General features: G+C 50.4%; 1 protein-coding gene across 1 annotated transcript; it reads right to left on the bottom strand.

The window, feature by feature from the left end:
* Window positions 1-12,094: 12,094 nt before the first annotated feature.
* On the bottom strand, window positions 12,095-24,746 carry LRRC58 (leucine rich repeat containing 58). The gene is made up of 4 exons (XM_032192349.1): window positions 24,250-24,746; window positions 18,984-19,112; window positions 17,536-17,813; window positions 12,095-16,425 (listed from the first exon to the last, which is right to left on the bottom strand). The coding sequence occupies exons 1-4, from the start codon at window positions 24,744-24,746 to the stop codon at window positions 16,217-16,219; spliced, it is 1,113 nt and encodes a 370-aa protein (XP_032048240.1). The 3' UTR covers window positions 12,095-16,216.
* Between the last annotated feature and the right edge of the window lie 254 nt (window positions 24,747-25,000).

Below are 25,000 nucleotides of genomic sequence, written 5' to 3'. Positions count from 1 at the left end.
TTTTTTCAACGGAGGTTAAACACCTGCCCCGCTCTTTTCGGCTCTGTGGTTTCCACCCCAAATTAAAAAAAAAAAACAAAAAAAAACAAAAAAAAAAAACACTTTATGCAAAATAAATAAATAAATAACATTACATTATTTTTTTTTGTTTTTTTTTAAAGCTCCACATGGTCCTGCAAGGAGTTGGCTCATCAGCCTCCCACCTCTTATCGCTCCTGCCTTAACGTCTGTACAGCGATGGGCACGCACGAGGCAGAGGCGGATGGAGAACGGACGGACTTTCAGACCGGAGATGCTCAGAGGAAGGAAAAACGCCTTTTCCCAGGCCGTTTCCACCATTTCAACACCGCTCTGCCCCCAGCACTGTGCTCCGAGGCACAGCCCAGCCCCGAGCAGCTCCAGCAGCGGCTGCGGGCACCGGCTCCATCAGCTCCCTGCCTCCCAGGCGCTCGCACCGGCCCGGCTGCGACGTGCTTGGGGAGGCACAGCCTGCAATTTTCCCCCTCTTAACTGTACCGGGGAACAAAGGCCGATCATTTCGGGTGCTGATTTACACCAGCGATCCAGCCTGTGGTTGAGGTGCGCAAAGGCTTCATTAAAATAGAGGTTCGCTCCTCGCCGAAGCTGCTCGCGGCTGAGCAGGGGGCGAAGAGGCCGCGGAGGGGATATTTTCGTAAAGTTGGGTTTCAGGTGGAGCCAGGGCCCTCGAGAGCTCTCCGTTTCAGGAGCTGGCAGAGAGGCACGGCTGCTCCTTCGTGCAACCAGACACCGGCCCCTCGCAGCCCCGATACACCTGGGCTGGGACAGCAGCACTGCAAAGGCTCACCACAAACCCAGGGACAGCTGCTCACCCTAAAAAGCCCAACATCACTTCTATTTGTATTTCTTTTTCCTTTCAAACCTTCGGAAACCAGCCGACAGGCCGTGTCCCTGAGAGGGGAGGCAGAACGGTCTCCGGTGACCTGGTTCTGGGTGTTTCTCCCCCGGGAGCGAGGCCGGAGCCAAGGCTGTGGGAGCTGGAGGAGCTGCCCCCGGCTCGCCCCGCTGCAGGAGATGAACACCCCGGTCCCTCGCTCTGCTGGGTGAAGCAGCCACCCTATACAGCTCCATACGAGGGTTGCCACGAGGCTCACCTCGTCCACAGCACCCCGGCACCGCTGGGTGAGGCAATGCCGTGAGGCCGGCAGGCGAAGGACGCGTAAAAGAGATGCCGGCTGCAACCCAACACTGGCTGTGCCTGGGCGACAGCCGCTGGTTACCAGGGATCCAGTTTCCCAGCTCTCCTCCGAGCAGCTGTGGGGCACTGGAAAACCCAGCTCTTGGCTCCAGCAGCCCCCAAAAAAAGAGCCCGGACGGGGTGAAACACACCAGCCCTGGTGGGCATCCCACCTTGAGCAAACGGGGCAGGAACACGGCATCCCCACAGCCCCTCTGGGCGCAGCCTGTCCTCCCCCTGCCCCTTCCAGCCCTATTAAAGCACCGCAGCCTGCTCGGGGACCCGCACCCCGCAGGCACCCAAAGCGCCCCGCAGCCCCCCCGGGGGCCGGCAGAGCCGGGGCAGGGGCAGAGCATCGGGGGCTCGGCTTTTTCCCCCCGACCACCCCGAGGAAAGCTCCCGGACCCACCTGAGAGCCCCCGACCCGCTGTCCCGGCACGGCTCAGCCCGGCTCGGCACGGCTCGGGGGCGGGCTGCGGGGAGGGGCCGGGGCTGCCGCGCTCCTCCCGCCCGGCTGGGCTCGGCTCCTCCAAGCCAAAAAGCCAAAAAACAGCCGGGGATGGCGAGCCAGGGGCCAGCAGTAGCCCAGGAACACCCCTGTGCACCCCCCGACAGCCCCGCTGCCCGCTCTCGGCATCCCCCCGCCGCCCCTCGCCCTCCTGGCGTGTCCCCCAGCCTCATTAACTCTTTGGCCTCTGCCCGCTCCCTTTTACCACTTTTCTTCCCCGGCTTCTCTCGCCAAAATCTCGGCTCCCCTTGCCAGCACCCAGGTTGCCGTCCCAGCCCGGAGCAGGGTGCCAGGCGCCGCTGGGAATTGCTGCTTGCGGAGAGGCACCGGGCCACGCAGGTTTTCTCTTCTCTCTTCACCTCATTAGCTGCCTCCGCCAGGCCTTGGCACCAGCCGTGCTAATTTCTTCACCCCTGCTGCTTCCCAAAACCGCAGAGGTCTGTACAGGAGCAGGGAGGTTTTGTAGGGCCTGGCTGTGCCGCTTCGGTGCTGTCCTAAGCGCAGGGACCCATCAGTTCCCCAGCCTGCAAGGAGCTGTGTCGGGTCCCTAAAACCCCAATCTTGGCTGCCAGCCCCAGCAGCACCTCCCACCCCCAAAAAAAAGCCCCTTGGAAATCTTCAGTAGACCCAAGCTTTCAGCTTAGACCCCAGTGGTCTGAGAGCTGGGGACCCCAATGTTGGTTAAATGCTGTGTTACGGCCCCAAAAGCGGCACCCCGATTTGCAGAGCACTCCCGGCGACTCAAACGAGAGCCCGCAGCCTCCCCGTGCCTCTGGAAATCCGGTCACTTCTCAGGCACGCAGACTGGATTTGCCAACCCGGTCTCCGCCTCCGTCAAACCGGGATGATGAACTGAAACCTCTCACGGAGGGAGGAGAGGGCGAACCTGACTGCTCGCACAGGAACAGGAGGCCAGGGCGTTATTCCTGGTCCCTCTCCTTCCCCACAGAGCGCTCAGCCGGCCGCAGTGACTCACTTTGATAATAACCAGCTCCTCGTAAGTGGTGATAATAGGAAATCAGCGCTTTGTGCATGCTTCGGCTTCGCTCCTGGGTTGAGCTCCCAAAATCAAAGCCCGGGAGCAGGGACGTTTCTGCTGCCACTCACCTCGTCTCTCACTCCTTGCCCGGCAGGAGCAGGACCGTGGCTTCACCTCCTCCATCTGCATTCACCTCTGCAGCCATCCACGGTCTGGGTGCTGTCACAGAGCCCGTGGTGGTGGCGGCACCCAAGGCCATCCATTTTTTCTTGTGGTTTTCTCCAGCTGTTTTCCACGCCTCGGCCTGGCTCAATCTCCATCCTCTTTTTACCTACCTTGCTCCCTGGAGCCTTCCTCAGTGTCACCAAGGCACAGCACCTCCTTCTGGCAACGTGACCCATCCTGTCTGCTCCGAGGTGTGTCCAGCAATCATTTGATGTTTATCTTAAGATGACAGCTTAAAAAAAGTGGGCCTTGAGCTGATTTTTGTGCAGTGAGACCCCTACCTACCAGCCGTCATCCAGCAGCACCTCCCCAGCAAGCGGCAGAGTTTCGGCCCATTTATCACATTTGGGATTTCCATCCCCAAGAGCTCACACTCAGAGTGCTGCACAGAACGGCATTAAAATCATCCTGTTTTAACTATGGCTTTTGGTCGTCTGATGAACTCTTCATAAGCTCCCCAATTTTCAGTAAATTTCACCAAGTTTCCTTCAGGATGAGCTGCGCTTTGTATTTTCTGCAGTTCGGGGAAAGTCAGTCACTTTAAAAAGCCAAATTCCTCTCTGACTACCGATGATTGTCCTGATTCTGCTGACGTTGATTGCAATCAGGCAACTAACCACTTCTGGTGCAGTGACCAACTCTTTACCCACCATGGTGAGATGTGAAAGGTGTGTGCCGGGTGGGTGCCTCCTCCGCAGGGAAGTTATAATCCAGCACCCTCAGAAGCTCTCAGGAGACTTCGCTGTGGCCTGCAGGCAGTGTCCCAGAATCAAATTCTCTATGCAAACACCGTTTTCTTTTCACACATGGCAAATAAGCCTGTAGAGAGACATCCATCCCAGGCCTCATTTGGCGAGGCAGTCAGTTGTCCTCGCAGGCATGCATGCAGCACTCCCTCTTGGGCTTTGCTAATTAGCGCGCTGATCTACATGCAGTCTGCTCTGAATTACCCGTAGCTCGAGAACAGGTAACGTTGCCATTAACATAAAGCACCACCTTTATCTCTTTCACTCCCTATCTCCTTTCTCAGCAAGCGGCAGCCAGCAATTGTAAGGTCTCAGCTGAAGAAAGCTCTTGGCCACGCTTAGGCAACGCCGGTTTTGTGCTGTTTATTCTCATAAGTGAGATTTTTTTTTTTCCTTCACCTTTTTCCTCTTACTGCCTAAGTTTCTTATTCTGGAATTTAAATAATCATTTTATTTTCTTTTCATATACTCAGCCCACTTAGTCCATGGCCCCTGGAGTTCAAATTGTTGAGGTTTTTCCCCATTGGAAGACCCTCTTGGTGGGCTTAGTTGAAGACTCTCAGCAAACACCAGCCATGGGTTTCACCTCCAGGAGCTCCTGTCCTCTCCTTCCAGCCCACAGGAACAGCACCTCGGAGGTGGCTGCTTGGATGTCCTCCTTCTCCGAGGTTCCTGAGACCTCGAATACTCCCTTGTTATTGCCACACCGTCCTGTTGGGTGTGTGACCTTTCAGAAATCATCTCCTGACAGGAGCTGCCTGCTGTAATTGAATGCCTCGTTAAGGCATCTGAGGACATGTGCAGACCACTCCTGCAAACCCAACCCCAGAGCTGCACTCGGGGCAGTTCCCTGCTGCTTGCTCCACTCCTCCCAGCACATCCTGGAAGATTGTCCGTTCAGCTGGTCAGCCCCTGCTGGGAAAGGTTAGCTGAGGCTGAGGACAGCAGCATGAGCTAGGCCACCTCTTGGCATTCCCATCCATACCTGTCTTCTGTGCTTCTGTGAATTGCTTGAGGATGATTTTTTTAACTCACTCCTGCCATAGCAAAAGGGGGGAGAAACAGAGGAATCCAGGGGAAAACCTTTAAGGACACGGCAGAAGAAAGGCACCCACTAGTGACACGAGACCTACGTCCTCTTGCAAGCAGAAGCCGTGGCGCTTGCAGAAGCCCAAGGCCGGACTATCAGCTGCAGCGTGGTTTCCACCATGCCCAGAACTCAAGCTCACTCCCACCGCTGGGAACTGGTTTGCTAGCAACACCCTGCTCACCCTGCCTGTTTCCTATGCAAAATAATCCAGGATTCACCCGACAGGAGGTCAGAAAGTTACAGGAGGCTTGGGCCCAAGATGTCACCGCCTTGCAGCCACGGTTTGGCTATTTCCCCATAAGCAATGAGCTGGTGCTTGCAGTGGAACAGCTGGAGTGCTTTAGCTGCCCCCATCCCTTCTGCTCCTGCAAAAAGCAGGACGATGAGGGTGTTAAAAACTCTCTGAAGACTTTCTGTACCCTGCTGGTGGCCGGGGATCACCCATCTGCAGATGGGGCAGAGGGGCTAGGCCTGCCGCAAACGTAGGGCAGCTGGCTGGAGCTCTATGGGATGTGGGACGGAGGCCTGTTGGTTTCCCACACCCTTTCCTAATTGTTATTTTTTTGGGGAAGGCACCAGGAGGAACACACGAGATTAAGAATTAGGTGCCGGGTCAGGTGAAAGAGAGGCAGGGCAGGGTTTCTAAGAAAACAGCAGGCCAACGCCACGCAGATGTGTAGTGGTGTGGTGGAGGAGGCACCAATGAGGATCTCCACGTGGATACAGCCCCAGGAACGTGAGGCAAACAATTGCCTCATTTTGACACGAACGTCAATTTTTTGCATGTTAATTTTTGGGCTATCGTCCTCCAAAGTTTGGTGGTGCTTCAGCAAAGGACCAGGCAGGATTTGTGTCCCACATGGACACTTCAGAGGACAGAGCTGCTGAGGAATCCGGCCGGGGTTTGCACAAGCCTGGTGCGTGCTGACACAGGACACCGGGAGTTTGGCTAATTTTAGGTAGGCGACCGGTCATGCCAGATGTATCCAATAAACCTGCCCGCTCCTTCCTTTCATGCAGTCTCGGCGTATTATTTTTATTAAAGGTTTAGCACGGCCTGGCACCCAGGGGAAGCATTCAGCTGCTTTGATGCTAATCTGAACCACCAAAGCTTTCAAGGCTCGCTCCCTGCTGCCAGCAACACCCAAGCCCAGCGGCGATTAGTGGTCTCCTGGGAGGTATCTCAGCCTCCTAGGATGTGACGGGGAAACAAGAAAGTCTCTCGCAGTGGCGCTGCGTCTCAGCTGTGCCCGCCTGCTAAATAACAGGTGGTAAATGATAGTTTCCTTCAATTGTGGCAGCTCATGACTGCTCGTGGAGTCACACAATGATCTCACCTCGGTTATTCACCGTGCTCTTTCTTCTACCTGGCGCTGTGAAGGTGTTTTTCTTTCTAACAATAGAGAATAACAACAAAAACAAAAACAAACCCCTTTCTATTAACGCAGATCTAAACAAGCAGCCAGTGCACAACAGAGGCATCCCGTGTTTCTGGCTCTAGCTGCCACATCTGAAGCATTTTTGCTTATTAGGTTTTGCTTATTAGGGGGCTTTTCAGGTGGTCCTTTGCCACAGCAAGGGGCCTGGGACACTCCCTGGCTGCTAAAAAGGGATGGCAACACGAGCACTGAATGGGAAAAGGAGCACCATGGGGTCACAGAAATTATCCCTTTGTGTAAGGGAGAACAAGGAGAGAAGAAAGGGAGCGCTGCGTGCAGGCAGGTGGGAGCAATGCTAGGCTAGTAGGGCTGCCTCAGTCTGCTGAATCCATGCCTCAGCTTCCACAAGGACAGTGCTGTTGGCCTCAGGGACAAAGGCAGAATGGATATGAGAAACAGGGCCGGGAAATTACCACTGCCCACATTTTGAGTGGATACAAATGTCAAAATTTAAGAAACTTGTCTTCAGGGAAGGAACCGGTGCAGGTGGGAAGGTGAAAAAAGTGGACTGGTATCTCTGAAGGGACTGACACCTGGGGCCACGCGCCTGGGAGCCAGTATTTGTAAGAAATCTGTCAAGTCAGGAGCAGATTGCTATGTCTGAAGAGCAGCAAGTGCAGAGAGGGTGAGCAGCACGGAGAGGGAAAGGCAGCTGAAGGGAGGGTTGCGGTGCAGGTCCTCCACGCCCAGCCTCAGGCCCACGCTTTGCAGTTTATTCCTTTATGGCATCAACACGAGATCTGGGGTGATGACATTATCTGGGGGGGGTGGGGAAGACAAACATATCCCGGAGGAAGAAGAGGTTGAACTTCAGGACCTGAGCACCAGCCACTGAACGACATTAAAGGCTGCGGGTTGTAAGGAGCGTGCTTTAAGCCAGGCCACAGCTCTGCTGCGAGCCCAGAGGTTGTAGCTGAAGGTAGAAGAGAAAGTGGAGCAGAAACCAGAGAAGGAGGGATGACCGTGACACAAAAAGGCAAATGCAACCCTGGCATGCAAGTTGCCAATTATCTCTTGTTCTTTGCAAGAGCCAGGACAACAACAACAAAAAAATACATGAAGTAAAACTATTGTTTGAAATGTGGCTTTGCTGCAGCTTTCTGTGGGTGCACAACACCCAATTTAACAACTGCTTCAGTATACCTTGACAGCGATGGGCATTGATCTAAATACATCCGCATTTTACACTTAAAATATAAGTCACAGGGCAGATTTTCCACGTCCCTTAAAGTTATTTCAAGCCAGGGCTGCGAGCCTCGAAATTCAAGGATTGCCAGTGCAGGATTGGTATGAGATAAATGCACTGGCCACTTTGTTACTACCAAGAAACTTGAAGCAGCTACAGCAGATTGCTTTACCCAAACTTTAGAAACGGAGATGGGAAAATGTTTTACAACCAACAGCAGCTCTGGCTGCGAGAGGTTGCTGTTATTTAAGAGCATTATAATCACTGACTTCATAGAGCTGCACGCACCGGCCCTGATGTTGTAAACTCCTCAGTCTCTCTGAAGCTTTTGAAAGCCATTCATCGTGGCTTTAAAACTAAAAGAAACACACCCTTTTTTATTTATTTTTTTTTTTCTCCCTTAAGAAAAGGAGCCTTTGAAAAAGTTCATGAATAGATGTTTACCAATGAAATTTGCATAGAGGAGAAAATTATGACTGGATAAAAGATCACAAAGACATTTGTCAGCTTTTTTTCACCCTGGAGAATTACAAATAAATAAATAAATAAATGTTAATGGCAAAAGCAACGTGACTTTCAGGCTTGAAAATGCTGTTTCTGTAAAGGGAAAGGGGAGAAGAGAAAGTTCTTGCTGACATGGTTGGGCTGCCATGTAAAATGCAAGTCAGGTGGAAACCTCTGTGATCCTCAGGCACATTACTGCAAGGAGAATACCTGGGCAATAGAGGATATATTTATTTTTTTTCTTTATCACCCTAGACAATAGTGCCAGTGTCAACAGTTTCTCATAAAATTCACCAGCTCAGCTCTGCAGTGGTTGGTTAGTCCCAAGGGTGCCCCAGGTTTCTGGCAAGTAGGCTTGGGAAAATATACTGTCCTGGCACCTGTAGTGGTAGCAAAAGATGACCAGAACAGCCTTATTTTCAATGTCATGTGAGCCTCCTTGTTGCCAGGCTATTATTCTGGACTTCAGGAATTAATGTGCTGCTTGAACAAAGCCACCACAGACCCATGTCCACCTCCTGTGGTTGCCTTGACCAGGACTACAGCTATTACAGTCGTCTGAAGAGCCTCTGGAAGAAGGGGAAGGTTTTCCATGGGTGACGAACCAGCCATTAGCTTCGAGATTTGCTGGGTCAGGACACCTATGGATCTCCTATCACCTATCACCATCTCCTCACCTCTATCCATAGGCATTACCATGGCATTTAAATAATGCCAGACCAGAGCAGCTATGCCTCATTTTTTGTCACGGCAAGGTGTCATCAGGCTTCACCTTTGTCCCCAGCAGCTGGGCAACCTCTTTCTTCAAGAAATGAGCTTTCGGATGCAATAAAGGCATAATAGCAAAGCCACCTGGCACTTAGTGAGCCTAGGAGGCACCTAGTATAGCCTACATGCCTCTTGTCTGCGGGCACACTGCTCACAGCCAGGGCTCTGCTTCCATGTCCTTGCTAGCAGTGTGGCCAGCTCCCAGGAGAGGTTGTTTTTGGGACAGCCACACCGCCGGCAAGAATTACAGCAACTGCCCCTGCCCTCAGACATTGCACATTCGTTTTTCCATGCTGAGGGAGGGCAAGCCCAGCTAATCCTCTGCTGTGCGAATGGCATTGCACAGGGGGCATTTGCATGCAGCTGGTGCAGGTAAACAAGGAGGAGCCCGGCTTGTCCTTCCCTCTGCCCTCTTCCCTGGGGGAGCTCACCAGCTGCAGCTGGCTGCATGAAACGGGGAGCCCAGGAGGGGGAATGCACCTCACCCGGGCTTTGCCAGACAGCTATTAACGCAGCCCGAGTTTAGAGCAATAAATCAGAGCAGAAGCAGACTTCAGTGCTCCACACAAACAGGGTGAAATGCCCCTGGCCCTTTATCAGGAGACGAAGGCACTCCTGGATCTGTTCCACAGCAGATTTTCCCCTTGTGGCCGGCCATAAAAACCTCAGGGCTCAGGGATGAAAATACCCACTGCTGTTACAAGCCCAGCAGCAGCCGATTGTGGAAGGTTTTCACCTCCTAAGGCCATACCTCTCCCCTCCAAACAAGGCTTGCTTTCCTAGAAGCACGATGAAACGTCTGCGGCGGGATGCTCGACGAGCTGCCCTCGGGACCAGGCAGCGGCACCAGCCCCAGCCAGGCTTTTTGGGCTGCCCTTTCCCTCCAAACCACCACGGAGGGTTATCTTCGGACAGGTTTCTGAAGCTGCACAGCAGCCAGATGGGGTTGCAAGCTGTGAAAACCCGAAATAGTTTCAACCTTTCCTGGACTGTTTCAAAACGTGTTTCAACCGGCCCGGTCACATGGCGTTCTTGCAAGGCCTTTCATGATTGTATCTGGGGGTAGGAGACTCGCTGCTGCTTTAAAGGAAGAAAAAAAAAAGAAACAAACAAACAGAAAAGAACACGGTTTAACCCCAGATATCTGAAGGGAACAACCAGGGAACGTCGCTTTGGAAAGCACGCTGCCCTGTTTGTTTGAAGATAAAAACGCTGCGGCGAGCCGCCCGGCTCTTGCAGGCCGCCCCTCGCTGCCTCTCCCAGCTGTGGTTACGGGGCCTGTCTGAGCGCACGCATGCGATGCACGCTTCAAAATCCTCCAGCCAGCCCCTTTCGGCGGCGTTGCACCTAGCAGAAAACAAAGTGCTTTCATCAGCTCGCCGAAGCCTTTGGGTAGGTTTTAGGAGCGGAGGGCTGAGCTGGCAGAGCCCCCCCAGGCCCTTCTCAAAGAGCTGGGGAACGTGAGGAGAACCAAAGCAAATGGCAGCCAGCCTTGCCGGGCTTTGATGCTCTTTGATCCAAGCGTAATATTTAGGATAAATACACGACTTGTTTGTCAGTACTGACTTCAGGTCCAGCTTTATCCACACAGCCAAAGAAGGGGCTACAAACAGGGCATTTGGGCAACGCTGACCATCCATTAATCCTTTGGCAGTCTGACAGCAAGCCCTGAGCTGCCACCAGTGTACCCCCAGGCCAGGACAAAGAGAAGGGCAAAGGAACCTGCACACAGTGTTCCCCCAGTCACTGAACTGAAACCAGAGGTGTCCTCGCACTCCTGACACAAAATACGGCTTGGAAGGCCTCGGGGGCTCTGCCCTTCCCTCCTTCCTAAAGGGATGTTGTTTGCTGTTTGACCTCCTCATCAAAACTCTCCGCTTCTCTGACCGGGGGAGAGGAGACCGCAGCAGCAAGGTGCTGTACACAAGTGTGTACACTTAAATCTTCTCTGAAAGTCACCAGAGAGCAGTGGCTATCAGAAAGGAAGGGACACTCAGACAGCACAGCATCTCCGGACTGCGACTAAAGACTGAGGACGGCATTGGTCTTCTCCACTGCAACCTGTGGGGAGTGCTAAGACTAACTAACTTCCAATAAATTCTTTAAGTATTTGGCAACTGCAACCCACTAGCTCACTGATGAGTAAAAGTTGCATAAATCCAGCTCTAGGTGACCACCAGGAAATGTAGAGCTCTGCTTCTTCAAGTGCATGTCCACAGCATCAACATGACATTCCCCTTTAGATCGATGTGATCCTGAAATACCAATCTGACCTTCTGAGCAGGTGCTTCAGGCATCTACTTACCTCATCTCTTACTTCTCATTGCATTCCTGCTAAAAGCAAATGAAGTTTGAGAGCCATGATTCACTACTTCTTGAGATTAGAAGAGGGGCAACCAATCTCGAGAAGATGCTGGACATTTGGAGAAACTCCTGCTCTAGGAGATAACAGCATCAAAACCCAGAGATTATAGGCCTCATCACTGGAGGTTTCTAATACATCTATAGACAAACCCGCCATGACCTGAGCTAGTACTGGCAACAGGGACCACCAGAGGCTCGTCTGAAGCAGTATTTCTGTGACTCTGCTATTACAGAAAAACTATTAAGGTACCGAGAAGGGTATCTTCATATTAGTTACAAAAAGATGCAAAAATATTCCCATCTTGGTTGTGACAGGCAAGATCACTGGATTCCCCAAGGGTTTAAGCTATTTTATATGGAGCTGCTGCACCATTTGAGAGGTCTTATTAAATATGAAGTTGACCCACATCTGAGGTAGTCTCTGATGAAGTTACTATTAAATTACTCTTGTTTTTACGGTCTGATTTTCCAATACGCCATGTTTCTGCACTGACCTCTGGTAACTGCACTGCAGGATCTGAGACTTTTTGGCAATAGATCACAAAAAAAAATAAAAATCTATTAAGGATGTAGAGGGAAACACGGGATTACACAAGAAATGGGAAGACAGTTAACACAATCAGAAAATTAACATTCAAAAAAATAATTTTCAGGTTTCTGAGTTTGCATATTAAGAAGAGTGAAACGGTTTGGGAACTTCAGAACTGATGGTTCAAATTGTTGGACAACTCTACCACGCACTGCCTTCTCTTGTTCTTACAGTTATCTTGCCCATGAATTACTGCTACCTTTAAGCTCTGGAGCAAGCTTTGGCAATGCTATACCAGAAGTAAAACAGGGTCCTGCCCATAACATTCCCTGTTCTGTAAAAAACGGGCCCCAAAAGCCAAGAGTTTTGGCAGTGCCTCTGGAAGTCTCACCAACTCTTGGTTTTACACAGCAGGGGACAAATCTAACCTGTTCTCAGACCGCGTATAGCCCCATTTTTAATGTTTATGATTCTGGAAGTGTTCTGCTCGCAGCAATACCAGGCATCGAGATGTCGGCAAATAAAGGACACACACAACTGTAGAAATAACATTTTTGGTTTAGTGTTTACCGTTTGTTTTACAGCTCATAATGAAACACTGTTAGAGATATTCTACATTCAGACATTCCTAGCAAAGTACACTTCTAAAAACATAAGGCACTTTAAGACTTCCTAAAACAACTGCTCGTGATAAAAATTCAATGAGAGGGCTAGATGAGAACCTTTCTAGCCTTAATATTCAGGTCAGTAAAAGATCAATCCTCTAGTAAGGCAGGCAAATGAAATAATCAATAGAGAGGCTTCCAAGATAGAGTTACTGCTGTATTAGTGTGCATTCTGAAGTAGTCTATTTGGAGTATCTTCAGCTGGGGGTGGTGGTGGTGGCGGCAGAAATTCATCTGCCTGGTGTGAATAAGATGCATTAAAAATAGTTCTTTGAACTGGTTAACAAAGACACAGCGCAGGGATTAAGTTTCATTACTTTCATTGGATTAAATTCCTTCCATTCATTATCGCCAACAAGAGTAAGGAACAAAAAGGAGCTGGTTCTCCCCTCCCTCCCCCCTACTCCCATTATAATTCAACACAAGATTTCAAAGACTCAAAATGACCAGGACAGCAGCCCATGAAAAACTGCATCTGGCCACTTCAGAGTCTGTTTAAATATTCATTACTGACTTCCTCAAGTCTCACCTCTTATTAAAGAATAACAAACATAAAAGAATTGGCAACTGTATAAACTGCTCCACGTCAAATTGATATTTTGCTTCTTTTTTAGCCTGATCCCACTGTTCGCGTGAAGGACCTGCATTCAGCCACACACCACCAGCTCCTCTTGGCAAGGAGACGGCGGGACAGGGGCACAATGCCAGCAGGGCCCGGGACCCTGCGGGGAAGAGGGAATGAGCAACTTCTCTTCACACACTCGTGTCTCAGTTTAAGGACATTTTCAAAAGCCAGACATGCTGGGCTGCTGTAGCAACACGGGGAGCGATACCAAAACACCGACCGAAGATTTCAGCTGGAGGCGCATCTGAAGGAGGTGAAGTTTAAAACTGACAAAAGGAGCTACGAGCCAGGCTGCTGGCAAAACCACTGCCTAACTTCTCAGGGTGTCCAAGGAGGGGACGATAGGAACCTACCACCCATCAGCATATTTTCAAGTTTTCTCTTGTCCAGTACATCTTCCAGGCCTTGGGGGCTAAAATTGCTGAAAATCTTGACTCCTGGGGGAAGCTTGGTTTGTTAGCCACCCCAGTACCAACCTGTACCTCTAGTCCTCTCATACCCACTTCTACGGGGAAAAGAAACCAACCAACCATTTGTATTTCTTACGGGTCCCTGATTGTTGTGAATTCTGACTTACTTGAATTGCACTTTAAAGCCCAGCAGCACAAAGAAAAATCATTAGCTATATTTACGAATATATATAAATTTTTAAGAGACATCTTATATCAAGTCCAGATTGCATAGATATCCACTGCATCAGCTGTCAAGTTTCGACCTGGCTACAGTAAAGCAGCTACAAAAAACGATTAGCCTATTAGTGTTGTTAGAATTGGGGCAGAGATGAGTATTTTTTTTTTTTTAGGCAAGAAAATGCAGCTAAGGAAGGAGCTGAATCAGAGCCACACACACAGGTATTACTGCATGAACAGGAGCTGTGGCAGCAAAGCGGTTGTGAAATCTGTCTTTGTGAAATGAAAAATACATCACTTCGAGACAGCTCCTGCTCGAGAGAGGCAGGCAGCACGGCATGGCCCTGAGCTCAAGAGATCTTGAGATCTCAACCGGTGTGGTTCACTTTCACTGGCAAGGGACAAGCTCCAGATCACACAGTAGTTGCTCACTACTGTTACACGAGCAGTAAATGTGAAGTTGTGGCTCTGCAATCAGTTTCCTGTCCTTTAGTATTTATACGACAAGATTCATTCGGGACAGGGAGAAGCACCTGAAAGAAGAGATGAAGAAAAAAGCATAGGCCACTCGCTCACCGATCCCAATTTAGCTAACAGCACACAGTCAGTTTCTCTCAAAAACTGTAGGTTCTTCTTTCCAAGCGAACCTCACAGAATTTGCTAAAGTGATATCCAGTTGCTTTGTACTGACACCTTTTTAGGTCTTAAAATATACTTTAAAAAGTGATTTGGAAAGGCATCGAGCATGCGTCATTTAATTTCTTCTGCATTTGTGTGTTGCGGGAATCATTAGAGCAAGTTGCAGTAATTAATAACTGAAGAGGTGCTATTTTACAACCAGATAATTTCCTTCAAATTCTAGTTCTCTGCAAAGGAAACCCGGGAAATGAACAGTACTGCTAAGGAAATGCAGGGCAAGAAGTTAAACCTGCACACCGAGTCAGACTGGAAAGTACAGAGTTTCACAGACCTTGTTCTTCAGGTCACACTAAAAGAAAAATTCTGGCTTAATAATAATTAATTAAAAAAAAAAAAATCACTAAAGCTAGTTATGAGGATTAGAATTATCAAAGTGCTTTAATAAAGTGTCAAGCATAATTAAACAGGACCATTAACACAGAGCTGCCATAAGATATCCAAACAGGCACGTGTTTTCCAAATGCAAGAGAGAAGCACAGGTTTTTCAGTTTCCCCCTTGGGACCAAAGTGGGCTAAGTAAAGTTGTGCTTGTTCATGTAGTTTCTTAACACAAAGTATTTACTCTGCTCTTCACTCAAAGGCATAGTTGGATTTGCTGTACTGAAACTGCAACAAAAGGACTGTCTGCTGTAAAATGTTCATAAAAGGGGCAGCTCTCAGTGAGAAAAAACCACAACAGCCCCATAAGTAGATCTATAAATACCTGTCTATTTCATAGTTACATTTTTAACAGGTATTTCTTTTGTACTTAAGATTTCTGAACAATTTTCTGCAGCTTTCCTATAAACATAGTGTAAGATAACTGAATGTGCTACTTGAACAATCCAACAGACTGCCAGATCTATTACAACAAGAGCAAATGCAAACAAATAAATAAGGAAGAGGCTTCAAAACCACCTCCAGCAAGATGCTCAGACAACGTGCCTTATATCCTTCCTACTGGCTTTTCCTCTAATGTTTTAAGTAAGAAAAAAAAAAAACAAAAAACAAAAAGCATTCTCCACAGCACATCTGTTGGTACTTCCAGTTAGTAAACTTCTGTCTGCTTTAAACAGCTGAATTTAAGGACAGAAAGTAGCCCAGTACCAAGCAGACCTACCTTCAGCAGGGGGAATGTGGCTCTTTAGGCACAGGAAACACCAATCAAGACCTTTCCTGCAATTCAGATATAAAAGCAGACTTGCTCCAGTAAGCTGAGGCTCAAGAACACGCTGCAGAGCATCACACGTGGTCCCACGCACAGGCACATAGGGCCTCAGGTCCAAACTAATGCCAGGTGTCACTAGAAGAACTCATCTGTCTTCTGAAGGCACCAAAAAGACAGCAATGCTCCAGGTGTAGTGGGAAGAGGCAGAGGGAGGGGAACGAGGAATGCAGTGAGAAGGAAACACTACGGGCAGCTTGGTGTAACAAGGGAGAAAAAAGGGTGGCTCAGTTCTATGTCTGTAACGTCTACAAAAGCACAGAGGCCCTATGCCTCTAGGCAAAGGAACAGTGACCAGAGCTGAGGAAATCTTCTCCTCAACAACAACAACAACAGAAAAGCAAGTCCCGTTTGCGGTGGATGGGCGCAAAGACCTGTAACTGAAATCGGAGGAGACAATGAGGAATCAAAGAGTTAGACAAAACATTGGGGTCCGCGCACACTCACGCGGCGTGATTCGCCTGCTTCTGATTTACCACAGTGTCAAGAGATCTGGACAGCCTCCTCTGCCCTGCAGGATGACTGAAGCCCAGCGAAGTGTCGGGTACCGAGCTCTTCTCGACCTGCCAGTCGGAACAAATCCCCCTCCCCAGCCTGCGCGAGGGGGGCTCCCCCTCAAACAGCAGACGTTTCTCACAACCCCAGGCACCCCACAGGCAGCACGCCACCCGGTTAGTTCTAAGTAGCACTGCACCCAGCAAGCGGAGGCTTGCTAAGGTGCTCTGTCCCCTACGAGGACTCGAGGGCAGTTCCTCATGAGCCCCTTGAGGCCAGGGGCTCACGCTTCGCCATCCCATTATTGCTTTTCAAAGCCGTTTTCCTTCCAGGCTTCCCGTTCCACTATCCCAGGAGGACTTTCTGCATCCTGCGCGCCGCCACGCTGGCTTCGTCCTCAGAGTCAGACTCGCTCTGGGAAGTGGAGCTCTGGGAGGCCGAGCTGCAGGGCGAGGAGCACTCCGGGGAGCACAGGTAGTGCATCAGCGGGATGCGGTACTTGCCACAGAAGTCAACAAACTTGATCTGCCTGACGCAGCTGTCAAAGTAGACACCTGGAAGGGCAGAGGGCACAGCAACGACACATCAGAAGGCGGGAGGAGAAATGTCGAAGCTCTGCAAGGCAGCTGTGTCTGCTGCAAACGCCTCCAGTGAGGACTTGGCACAGCACCGGATGGGGAAGCAGAAAGGATACGGGAGAAAGAAGGGAACAGAGCATCTATGGAAATGCAAAACGTGAAATTTCTTTTCTTGGTAAAATAAATAACAGCAATCCTGTAAAAATGCATTTACTAGGCGCTTAAGAAAGGCAAATTCTATGTGAAAAGACGCAGGGCATCTGCTTTCAAAGAATGAGCCAGTTCCTTCTAACCATTAAGGAGCAATCCCAGGCTGGGAATTCGCAAGCTTCTCCTCAAATGTTGGTTTAATTCGCTCGCCCTGTTTTCAAAATTTGTAAAGCCTCCTCTACCAGCTAGCAACGTCGTGCCCACAAATAGCCCCTCTCCCTTTCATGGCTCCACTTCTCTTCTGCTTGAGTGAAGTCACCATGCTGAGTTTGGATGCGGTTTTCCATGGCAACGGTGTTGCTGTAACGCACAATTACCTTCTCCTCCTGTCACAGGGAGTGATTTTAGACACTGACATTTTCAGAAGTTCCCAGCAGTGTTTTAAGTCCTGGCTGCTTTGGAGCAATCTTTTCTCCTGCAGTGCCAGAGCCACGCTGCAGTACTGCGCTGGTTTATAAGGATGAGTGAGAAAAGAGCAAAAATAAAAAAAACAATCCACTATTATTCCAAGCTGTGCAAAGCTCTAAAAAAAGGGAGCCTTTATTGCTTTTCCAACACAAGTTCCAGCCCTTCCACCTTTGCTTACGAAGCCTGCTTTGATACTGTCCTATAAGGAGATAAGATAACGGACTGCTTTATGGCTGCAAGGTGGATATTAATTAATGATTTTCCTTAATCTCCTCAAGGCCAAATGCACAGATCATTTACTCTGGATAAAGATTAAGCATTAAGCCAAATTAAGCTGGAGGATTCCAGGCTTATCTACAAAGTCCTCTCCACACAGGTACTACACATGCTAAAAAACACAGCAAGCCAGAGGGAAAAGCAGACCCACCAGGCAGAAAGCAGGCAGCAGAGCAGCGAAGGCGAACTTACCGCCACATTTCGGGTTGGGACAGTTGCTGGCCAAGCTCAGATAGCGGACGAGATTCTCCGGGAGATCGCTGGGAGCGTAGGGCACGTTGCGGGTTTTAATCGTGCGCCCGGCCAGCTCCTGAAGGCTCGGGGGATTGTAGGTCAGGTCACGCACGAAGCGAACCACCAGCGGGTTGCCACGCAAGCTCAGCTCTTCCAGGTGGACCAGGTTAAGGATCTCTCGAGGGAGGTAAGTCAGGAGGTTGTTGTGCAGGCTAAGGGAACGCAGGGAATGCAGCCTGAGGATGGAGATGGAAACCCCGTCAGGATGTGCAAGCAAAATCATTCCGCAGTTGCATCACACACAGACCTGAAAACTCTCCCCGCTCCTGCCAAACTCTATCCTTTGTTTTTTGTTTTTTCGTCTTTCTAAAGCATAAATCCACACTAAAAGAGGCTCTGTTGCTCCAGCACACACAATGCCATACAAAACTTGGCTTGGCTCTTGTATGCCTGTTAAAAAAACAGCCCTAAACGTGCTGCTGTGCCTCTCGGTACACACCCCACAGTCCCCACACACACCCTCAAAACAGTATAAAAGAACAAAAGTGTACAAACAGAGCACTTTCAGTGGCAGATAATGCTTCCCTCTACCCCGTGTGAGCATCAAAAATGGTTTAAAGCAACACTTTGAATAAGTCACCTGCTCTCACTCATGCATTAAAGACAAATGCTGGTAGGCAGCCAGCTCTGCAAAGCCCCGTGCTTTCATCGCTCGCGGCTGCATCCCCTGTGCAGTGATACTACCAGATCCCAAAAGCTCAGCAAGGTCAGGCCAGGCTAGCATCTGCATGGGTGACACGCAGTAACTTGGCTCTCGGAGGCGGTGTTCTCTCTGAGAGCACGCAGCAATGTGCCAGCACAGTGCCCAAGGATGCTCTGAAGCCAGTACGAGACACCTGGAGTCATTAAACACTGCACCTCAAGAATAAAGCAGTGAAGAGAGAAAGCAGTAGCTCATCCTCTAGAGCTGTGCCACACGACGCAGGGAATGCTAAAACTTTCTGAGATCCTAGAATAAGAAATGCCAAGGGAATACAGATTATGGCACAGCATAAAAGCACAAACACACACACACAAGAAGGCTTTGGGTAAAATGAAACAAACCAAGTGTCCATCACTGTGAACACAGCAGCTATTTTTTCCTGAGTTGCCCAGGTGCTTTTCAGGGCTGCCTGTACAAATCTATGGATTCACTTCACAGTGTGCGCTTGGTGACGTTTTTTTCCATAATACTTTGAGATCTCCATATTGCACATTTGTGGCCACGCAAGGGTGGTGCTGAGGATCACCACTAAGGGTCTTCCTGTTGAAGCCCAGGTCCTCCCACTTGCTTTTATCCACACAAAGCAGAAGGAGGAGCTCAAAGAGTTAATTACAGCTGGTGGCTGATGGCAGTAGATACTCACTGTGCCAGCTGAGGTGGAATGCTCTGGATCTTGTTGTCACACAGGACGAGATAGCTTAGAGAAGGCAGGTTTGCTAATTCAGGTGGAATTGAAGTAATGAAATTCCCTCCAAGGTACAGAAATTCCAAACTGAAAAAGAGAAGAGAAGACACCGCGTCACCTCATTAAGGTCACTGCCTTAGTTTCATTTAATGGTAGATCTCCTCGTCTCCTGCGTTTCTTAAAGCGAACTCACAGCTGACTATGGATGAGATAATTTGCTGTGGGAAAAGAAAAAGCTGTTACACATCGTAAATACAATAAAGCTGCTGTTTTGTAACATATAAAGTTGAGATTTACCTCCGGTCTCCTGCAGGCACCGTTACATCTGTAGAAAGGCACTGGACACCTGAGTGTTATGACTCAAATCTTTAATCAGCTCAGGCTGCCTCAAGCTCTCTTGTACGTACTTGGGTATGACAAAGAGGGTACAAAATTAAGTTTGAAACCTAAGGCTCTGAAGTGGCTTAATTTGACCCTAAGAAGCTTGCTTCGACTGATATGGGACAGCACATTTGGAGGTTATTCTAACCATGCAAGAAAGTACACGGGGAAAAAATAAATAAAATAATAAAACCACCACGCAAAAGTAGCCTTTTTTTCTACATAAAAAACCCGTAGGTGAGGAGTGGGGGTTGGAGTAAGGCTGCTGTGCTGGGAGCACGTCAAGAGGAGATTATTTTTTAATTAAATTTTGATCCCAGAACAAAGCCCAGAATTTTAACCAAAATTCCTCCTTCGACCTCCATTGTTTCCCAAAGTTGGATTTCGGCTGCTTGGCTCCCATCAGGAATTTACTGCTGACAATACAATTCCTTAGCATATTTTAACTCCGTGCCATTGCTGGCGCTCGCGCTGAAAAGTGTTGGGCAAGGGAATTTCAGTAATGTGGATTTCAATGTTTAAATAAGCTTTAGATGTGTACAAGTCTCCATTTCCTGGGAAAAGTGAATAATTAACTCCTTGTCCTCTGCGTTTGAAGACAAGACATCTAAAAACACACGTTAGCAGGGAAGGGAACAAGGGCAGCAAAATATGCGGCGAATGTTTTCAAAATCCCCTTCAAGCCACAAAATACATAACTTTCCAGATCAGCTTACAGCACAAACTCAGCGTGCAAAACCGCTGCCAACTGCTCACAGCTTTCAAATCCACTCTTTTTAGCCTGTGTAATGAGAGCACTCATTACTAGCTGAGATGTAAAGCCCCGGCATCAGGCTACAAACTGTCCCGAACTGCAAATCCACTAGATAATGGAATTCCTTTATTAAGGGTTCCTAAAACTTGTTTTCTTTTTACCTGCCTTCTGTATCACTGCTCAGAGGTCTGCAGATCAGTAACTCCCTGGGCCCAGCCTGGTATGTAGGACTTAGGATTTCCAACATCAATTTAAGAGATGAATTAGGTGGTCGATGTATAAAAATAAGTAAATGAAAGGCACAGGGAGGGAATTTTGAGACAATAAACTCATTTTAAATGCAGTAAAGATATCCTCACAGCTTCCACTGAAACACAGCTGAGTAGGAAGAAGAAACCTGTGACCCCTCTGTCCCCGTGCCCTGAAATATAATTTGCTAGGAAGAAGGACCCAGCCTCGCCTGGGCTGAGCAAAGCAGAGGAATTCCTAGCAGCCATTTCTCAACCAAACTGAAGCACCAAGACTTGTTTGAGCACAGCTAATCGGGACGAGGACTCCAAGGAGACACAGCCACGTTGTAATCGGCGCTGACCGCACGGTGAGGGTCACAGGACGGGAGCCGTCCCCTTCTGAACGAGAGCAGGTCGGGGAGCAGCAGGGAGAGAGCACCGAGCTCAGTGGCTGCTTTAAGTAACCCTTCACGTCCAGCTCGGGCCCCGTTTTCCTGACAATCATTAATCCGCGTGGTCACTGAACCAGCCGGCTAAGGTCTCGTGCAGCGCTGTGTACACAGAGGGAGGAGAGCTGGAATTTTTCTGTACTTCCAGAAGCCAGGCTTGTCCCACCGCCGTTCCTGCCTCCTCTCGTTACAAGGACCGCAGACTCTTCCCTCAGGGAAATGCTCCCACAGCTAGGAAACGATGCAGGTGGTGGCAGCAAGGCGTACTTACGACACGCCAAGAGACCGTACGTTCTTGCTGGAATATATCCATGGTGTTTCCAGGTCATCCTGTACCACAAAGAAAGCAAAAAGCCCCCAAACCCTCGGTAAATAAGCACAGGAGCTATTTTTAACGCCTACCAATTACCGTGACTCTTCCATAGTCATGCTCCAGGAAGAGAATATCTTCTGGCGTAGAAGATACTCAAAATCTCAACCCATCCGGTTTCCCGACAGATGCTCCCTCGGATAAAATTTAACAGCTGGCATCAAACAGATGCATCTTAATAGGTAATCTTAAAAAAAAAAAAAGAAGAAACAATGACCCTGAAATAGCTCCGGGTCTTTTTAGGGTAAACTTTTTTCAGCGAGAAGTTTCCACGGCTCATGCAAGGGAGGACTTTAAAAGCAGCCCACGCTGCGCTCCTGCCAGCCCTGTTCCACGATTTGCTAATTCCTGAGAGCACGGCGCAGCCTTTGCTGACATGCAAATTTCAGATCAAACAGCTGTCTGAAAACTATTTGCAAAACGTTTGAAGAGGGGAAGAAAAAGGGAGGCAGCGAGCAGATTTCCTAATGCTGCGCCTTTATCAAAGCCCCGTTTGCTGTTTTTCCCACACTGTAACAGCCACCCTGAAGTGCGTGCTTGTCTAACACGCCGAATAAAAGCAAATATTCTGGTTTTCATTGCACCTAAGCCTTCACACAAAACTTGGATGAATCCAGTTATGAGCTTGAGGCCTTTGATCCCAGCCCTTGAATAACAGGGCCTTACTGAAGGCATCCAAGCAAGAAGGAAAGGAACACGTGGCAGATGCCTGGAAGGAGCCTGCTCCTTTTCTTTGCTCTTTCTGCTTGCTTCTGGTGCTCCGCTGTACGTGAGTGGTAACTGGAAGAGTAAGACTGAACTCCAAATTCACACCAGAGGGTTCAAGGTATTCGAGATCTGAGGCATTTCACTGAGCTGTGAAGGTTTCTTCCCTTTACGTGGCAAGATGTCTTCCAAAGCACGCAGCGATGAGGGCGATCTGTGCACCCACAAACCCAAAGCCACGTTGTCCAAGCCCATCAGAAGCAGCTGACTGCACTTCTGGCCCTGTACTACATGAGGCTCCTTCACACATCCCCAGCTGGGCCAGCAGAGGAAGGCGACACAAGCCCAGAGCAGCGGCACAACACCTCACCTTGCTGAAAACACAGCAAGGTCTGCGCTGGAGGGAGAAGTGCAGAAGAGATGACACTCATGACCACCCACAGTAAACTCACCTTTTATTTGGCAACAGACGCAATTTAAGGGAGCTGCTCTCACCCACCCGGTGCATTTTCTACCCTAAATTCACAGCCACAGCCAATGCTGCAACCCAGGCCTCGCACTGCAGTGACACTGCTCGCTGACAGCAACTGCGGTGGGTGGCAGGCACACGGGAGCTGGCACAGCCATAAGACAAATAAAAAAGCCCTCAGCAGAGCCCACGTTTACCTTACTTCTCAGAAACTTAAGAGGCTGTTCCAAATCACCATGAACTAGTTTATGGTGGAACCAGGAGGAAAGAACAGCGTTATCTTTTCAAAAACTACAACAGAAAACTGTACGGGGAGCAGAGGAAAGACATGAGGTTTAGCTATTAAGAACTTTTAAGAAAATCCTCATCAGAGCTCAGGCGTTCTCTTGAAACAGGAAATGTTTCTAGATCTCTGCAACTCTGCTCAGCTCCACAGCCAGCAGCTGGAGCAAACACAAAGCTGCCAGGGTCACAAGAAGAGAACTGTTAGCCTCAGGAACTGCAGCACCAAGCAGGAGGAACGTGCCCGGTCAAAGTGCTGCCTGCATTCCTCTGTGGTCTCGGAGACCAAGAGAAATGAGAAAAATGTCTTTTATGGGAAGTGGTATATGGAAAAAAGCTCAAAGTCTTGGCTTGCGAGATGGACACCTTGCAGCTCGAGCTGTGAGGCTAACAAAAGACAACAACTGCACCAGGTCCCAGCTCGCTCCTGCTTGAGCTCAGAGTCCAACAGAAGCCTCTGTGCTGCCGTGCCACAGCAGCTGGCCCTGCTCTGCTCCTGCTCAGGCTCATTTTACCCACTTCAACACTAGGCACGCTCACTGTGCCGACACCTCTCTCGTTGGCAGGTGGGAATGCGGTCTGGCAGCAGCTCCCCTCCACACTTCTCTATTTCCTAACCTTTTGGCAAGGGTGTGAGGTTGCTGGCTATCTGGCTCCAACGAGCAGATTCCAGGTTTCCTGTGGAAGAATATTAAATTATGAATGCGGCTTTCTCCCAGCTCTGGCAACACAGCGCGCTCCTCCCCTTTGCTATTTAAGCAGTCCCTGACACAGAAGGGTCACTGATGGCACGGTGGTGAACAAACTGACAATCCTGGTGGAGCGTGAATCCACTACCTTGAGCTAAAGTTCAATTTTATCGTGGTGACACGCTAGCAGAAGTTCACTGAGTTAGCGGTGATTACACAGGAGGCAGACACAAGCCGGGTCTGGTTTAGTTTTTCTACCTGACGCATCATTTTGCAGCGATAAACCCAAAGTTCGATCGCTTTGCCTGCAGCTGCCCTCTCAAAATCATCCTGGGGCTCAAGCATGAGCAGTCCAAAGAAAGCCACAGACAAGATCTGTGCTTCAGAGCAGAGTAACCACAGGCTGGTAGCTTGACAGCAGTGTGGCACGGAGCACCGAGCCCAGCCCGTTGGGGCACCGCATGCCAACTGGCACAGCCTGGTGCCTCCCTGGGGTCAGCAGTGTGAAAAGACTGGGCTTGGGGCTTGTTTTCTTGGAAGAAAAGTAAAGTTAGAAGGGAAAAAGAGAGGCTGAGAGAACTCAAACCAGCAGCAGCAGGGATCCTCTGCCTACGAGGTAGCGGCAACAACGGGATCCCAAATATGATTTGGGCAGCTACCACGGGTGCTGTGGAGGCAACAGGGCTCATCTCCCGTGCACAACAGACACTGTCCTCCTCTTTTATGAAGCTGGTGCCTCGTTTTCCTTGTTGTCCTCGAAGCGTCTCCTCCTGAAGAGAGAAAAAGCCGAGACTCCCCCTTTATGCGGCAGCCCTGCCGTGAGGGGACGGCACCGCCAGACCCCTGCCCGAGCGCCGGGACCCCCGTAACCACCTCAGGGACCCCGTAACCTCACCTGCGGAGCTCCTGGATGTCGGGCGGGATGCCGTGCAGGCGGTTGCCGCCCAGGCTGAGGCTCTGCAGCCCCCTCAGCCCCAGCAGGGCGGGGGGCAGCTCGGCGAAGCGGTTGCCGCTGAGGTTGAGGACGCGGAGGGAGCGCCCCAGCGGCGCCTGCCCCAGCCCCTTGGGCAGCGAGCCGGGCCCCCCCAGCCGGTTGTTTTTGGCCAGCAGCGTGTGGAGGCGAGGCAGGGCCAGCAGCCCCCCGCCCAGCTCCGCCAGCCCCGTGCCGCTCACATCCAGCAGCTCCAGCGCCGGGAACCACTGCGACAGCCCCGCGGGCAGCGGCCCCGACAGCCGCCGGGGGGACAGCACCAGCCGCCGAGCCTCGGCGCTGCGCCGAGAGCGGAGCTCAGCCGACAGCTCCAGCTCCGGCTCCGGCTCTGCCTCCGGCTCCGGGTCTGGCTCCGGATCCTCCTCGGGCACCGCCGGCTCCTCCGGCTCGGCCGCCGCCATCCCGCTCGGCCCCTCCGCTCCGCTCCGCCCCGGAACCCGCGGGGCTCCGCCGGCCCCCTCCGGCCATGGCCAGCCCCGGAGGGAGGCGAAATGCAGGGCGCGGGGTTCCTCGCAGCCGCCGCCGCGCAGGCTGCGCGGTCCCCGCCGCCCCGGAACGAGCATGGCGGGCTGGGGGAAGCGGGGCTGAGATGGCGGCCAGCAAGGGGTTTGGGGCTGGCGGGGGGTGGGGGTCGGTGCACGCCGCTAGCCCCTGT

Source organism: Aythya fuligula, chromosome 1 (assembly GCF_009819795.1).
Source record: "Aythya fuligula isolate bAytFul2 chromosome 1, bAytFul2.pri, whole genome shotgun sequence".
In the NCBI taxonomy this organism is placed as follows: domain Eukaryota; kingdom Metazoa; phylum Chordata; class Aves; order Anseriformes; family Anatidae; genus Aythya; species Aythya fuligula.
The sequence above is the reverse complement of the archived record's forward strand: the minus strand, read 5'-3'. Positions and strand labels throughout refer to the sequence as shown.

Excerpts from the sequence above, each read along its gene's own strand:
- LRRC58 (XM_032192349.1), bottom strand. The coding sequence starts at position 24,746 with ATGGCGGCGGCCGAGCCGGAGGAGCCGGCGGTGCCCGAGGAGGATCCG. Across the intron at positions 19,113-24,249 it reads GACATCCAGGAGCTCCGCAG|TTTGGAATTTCTGTACCTTG; the intron begins GTGAGGTTACGG and ends TCTCTTTTTCAG. Across the intron at positions 16,426-17,535 it reads TCCCAACCCGAAATGTGGCG|GTGTCTACTTTGACAGCTGC; the intron begins GTAAGTTCGCCT and ends CTGCCCTTCCAG.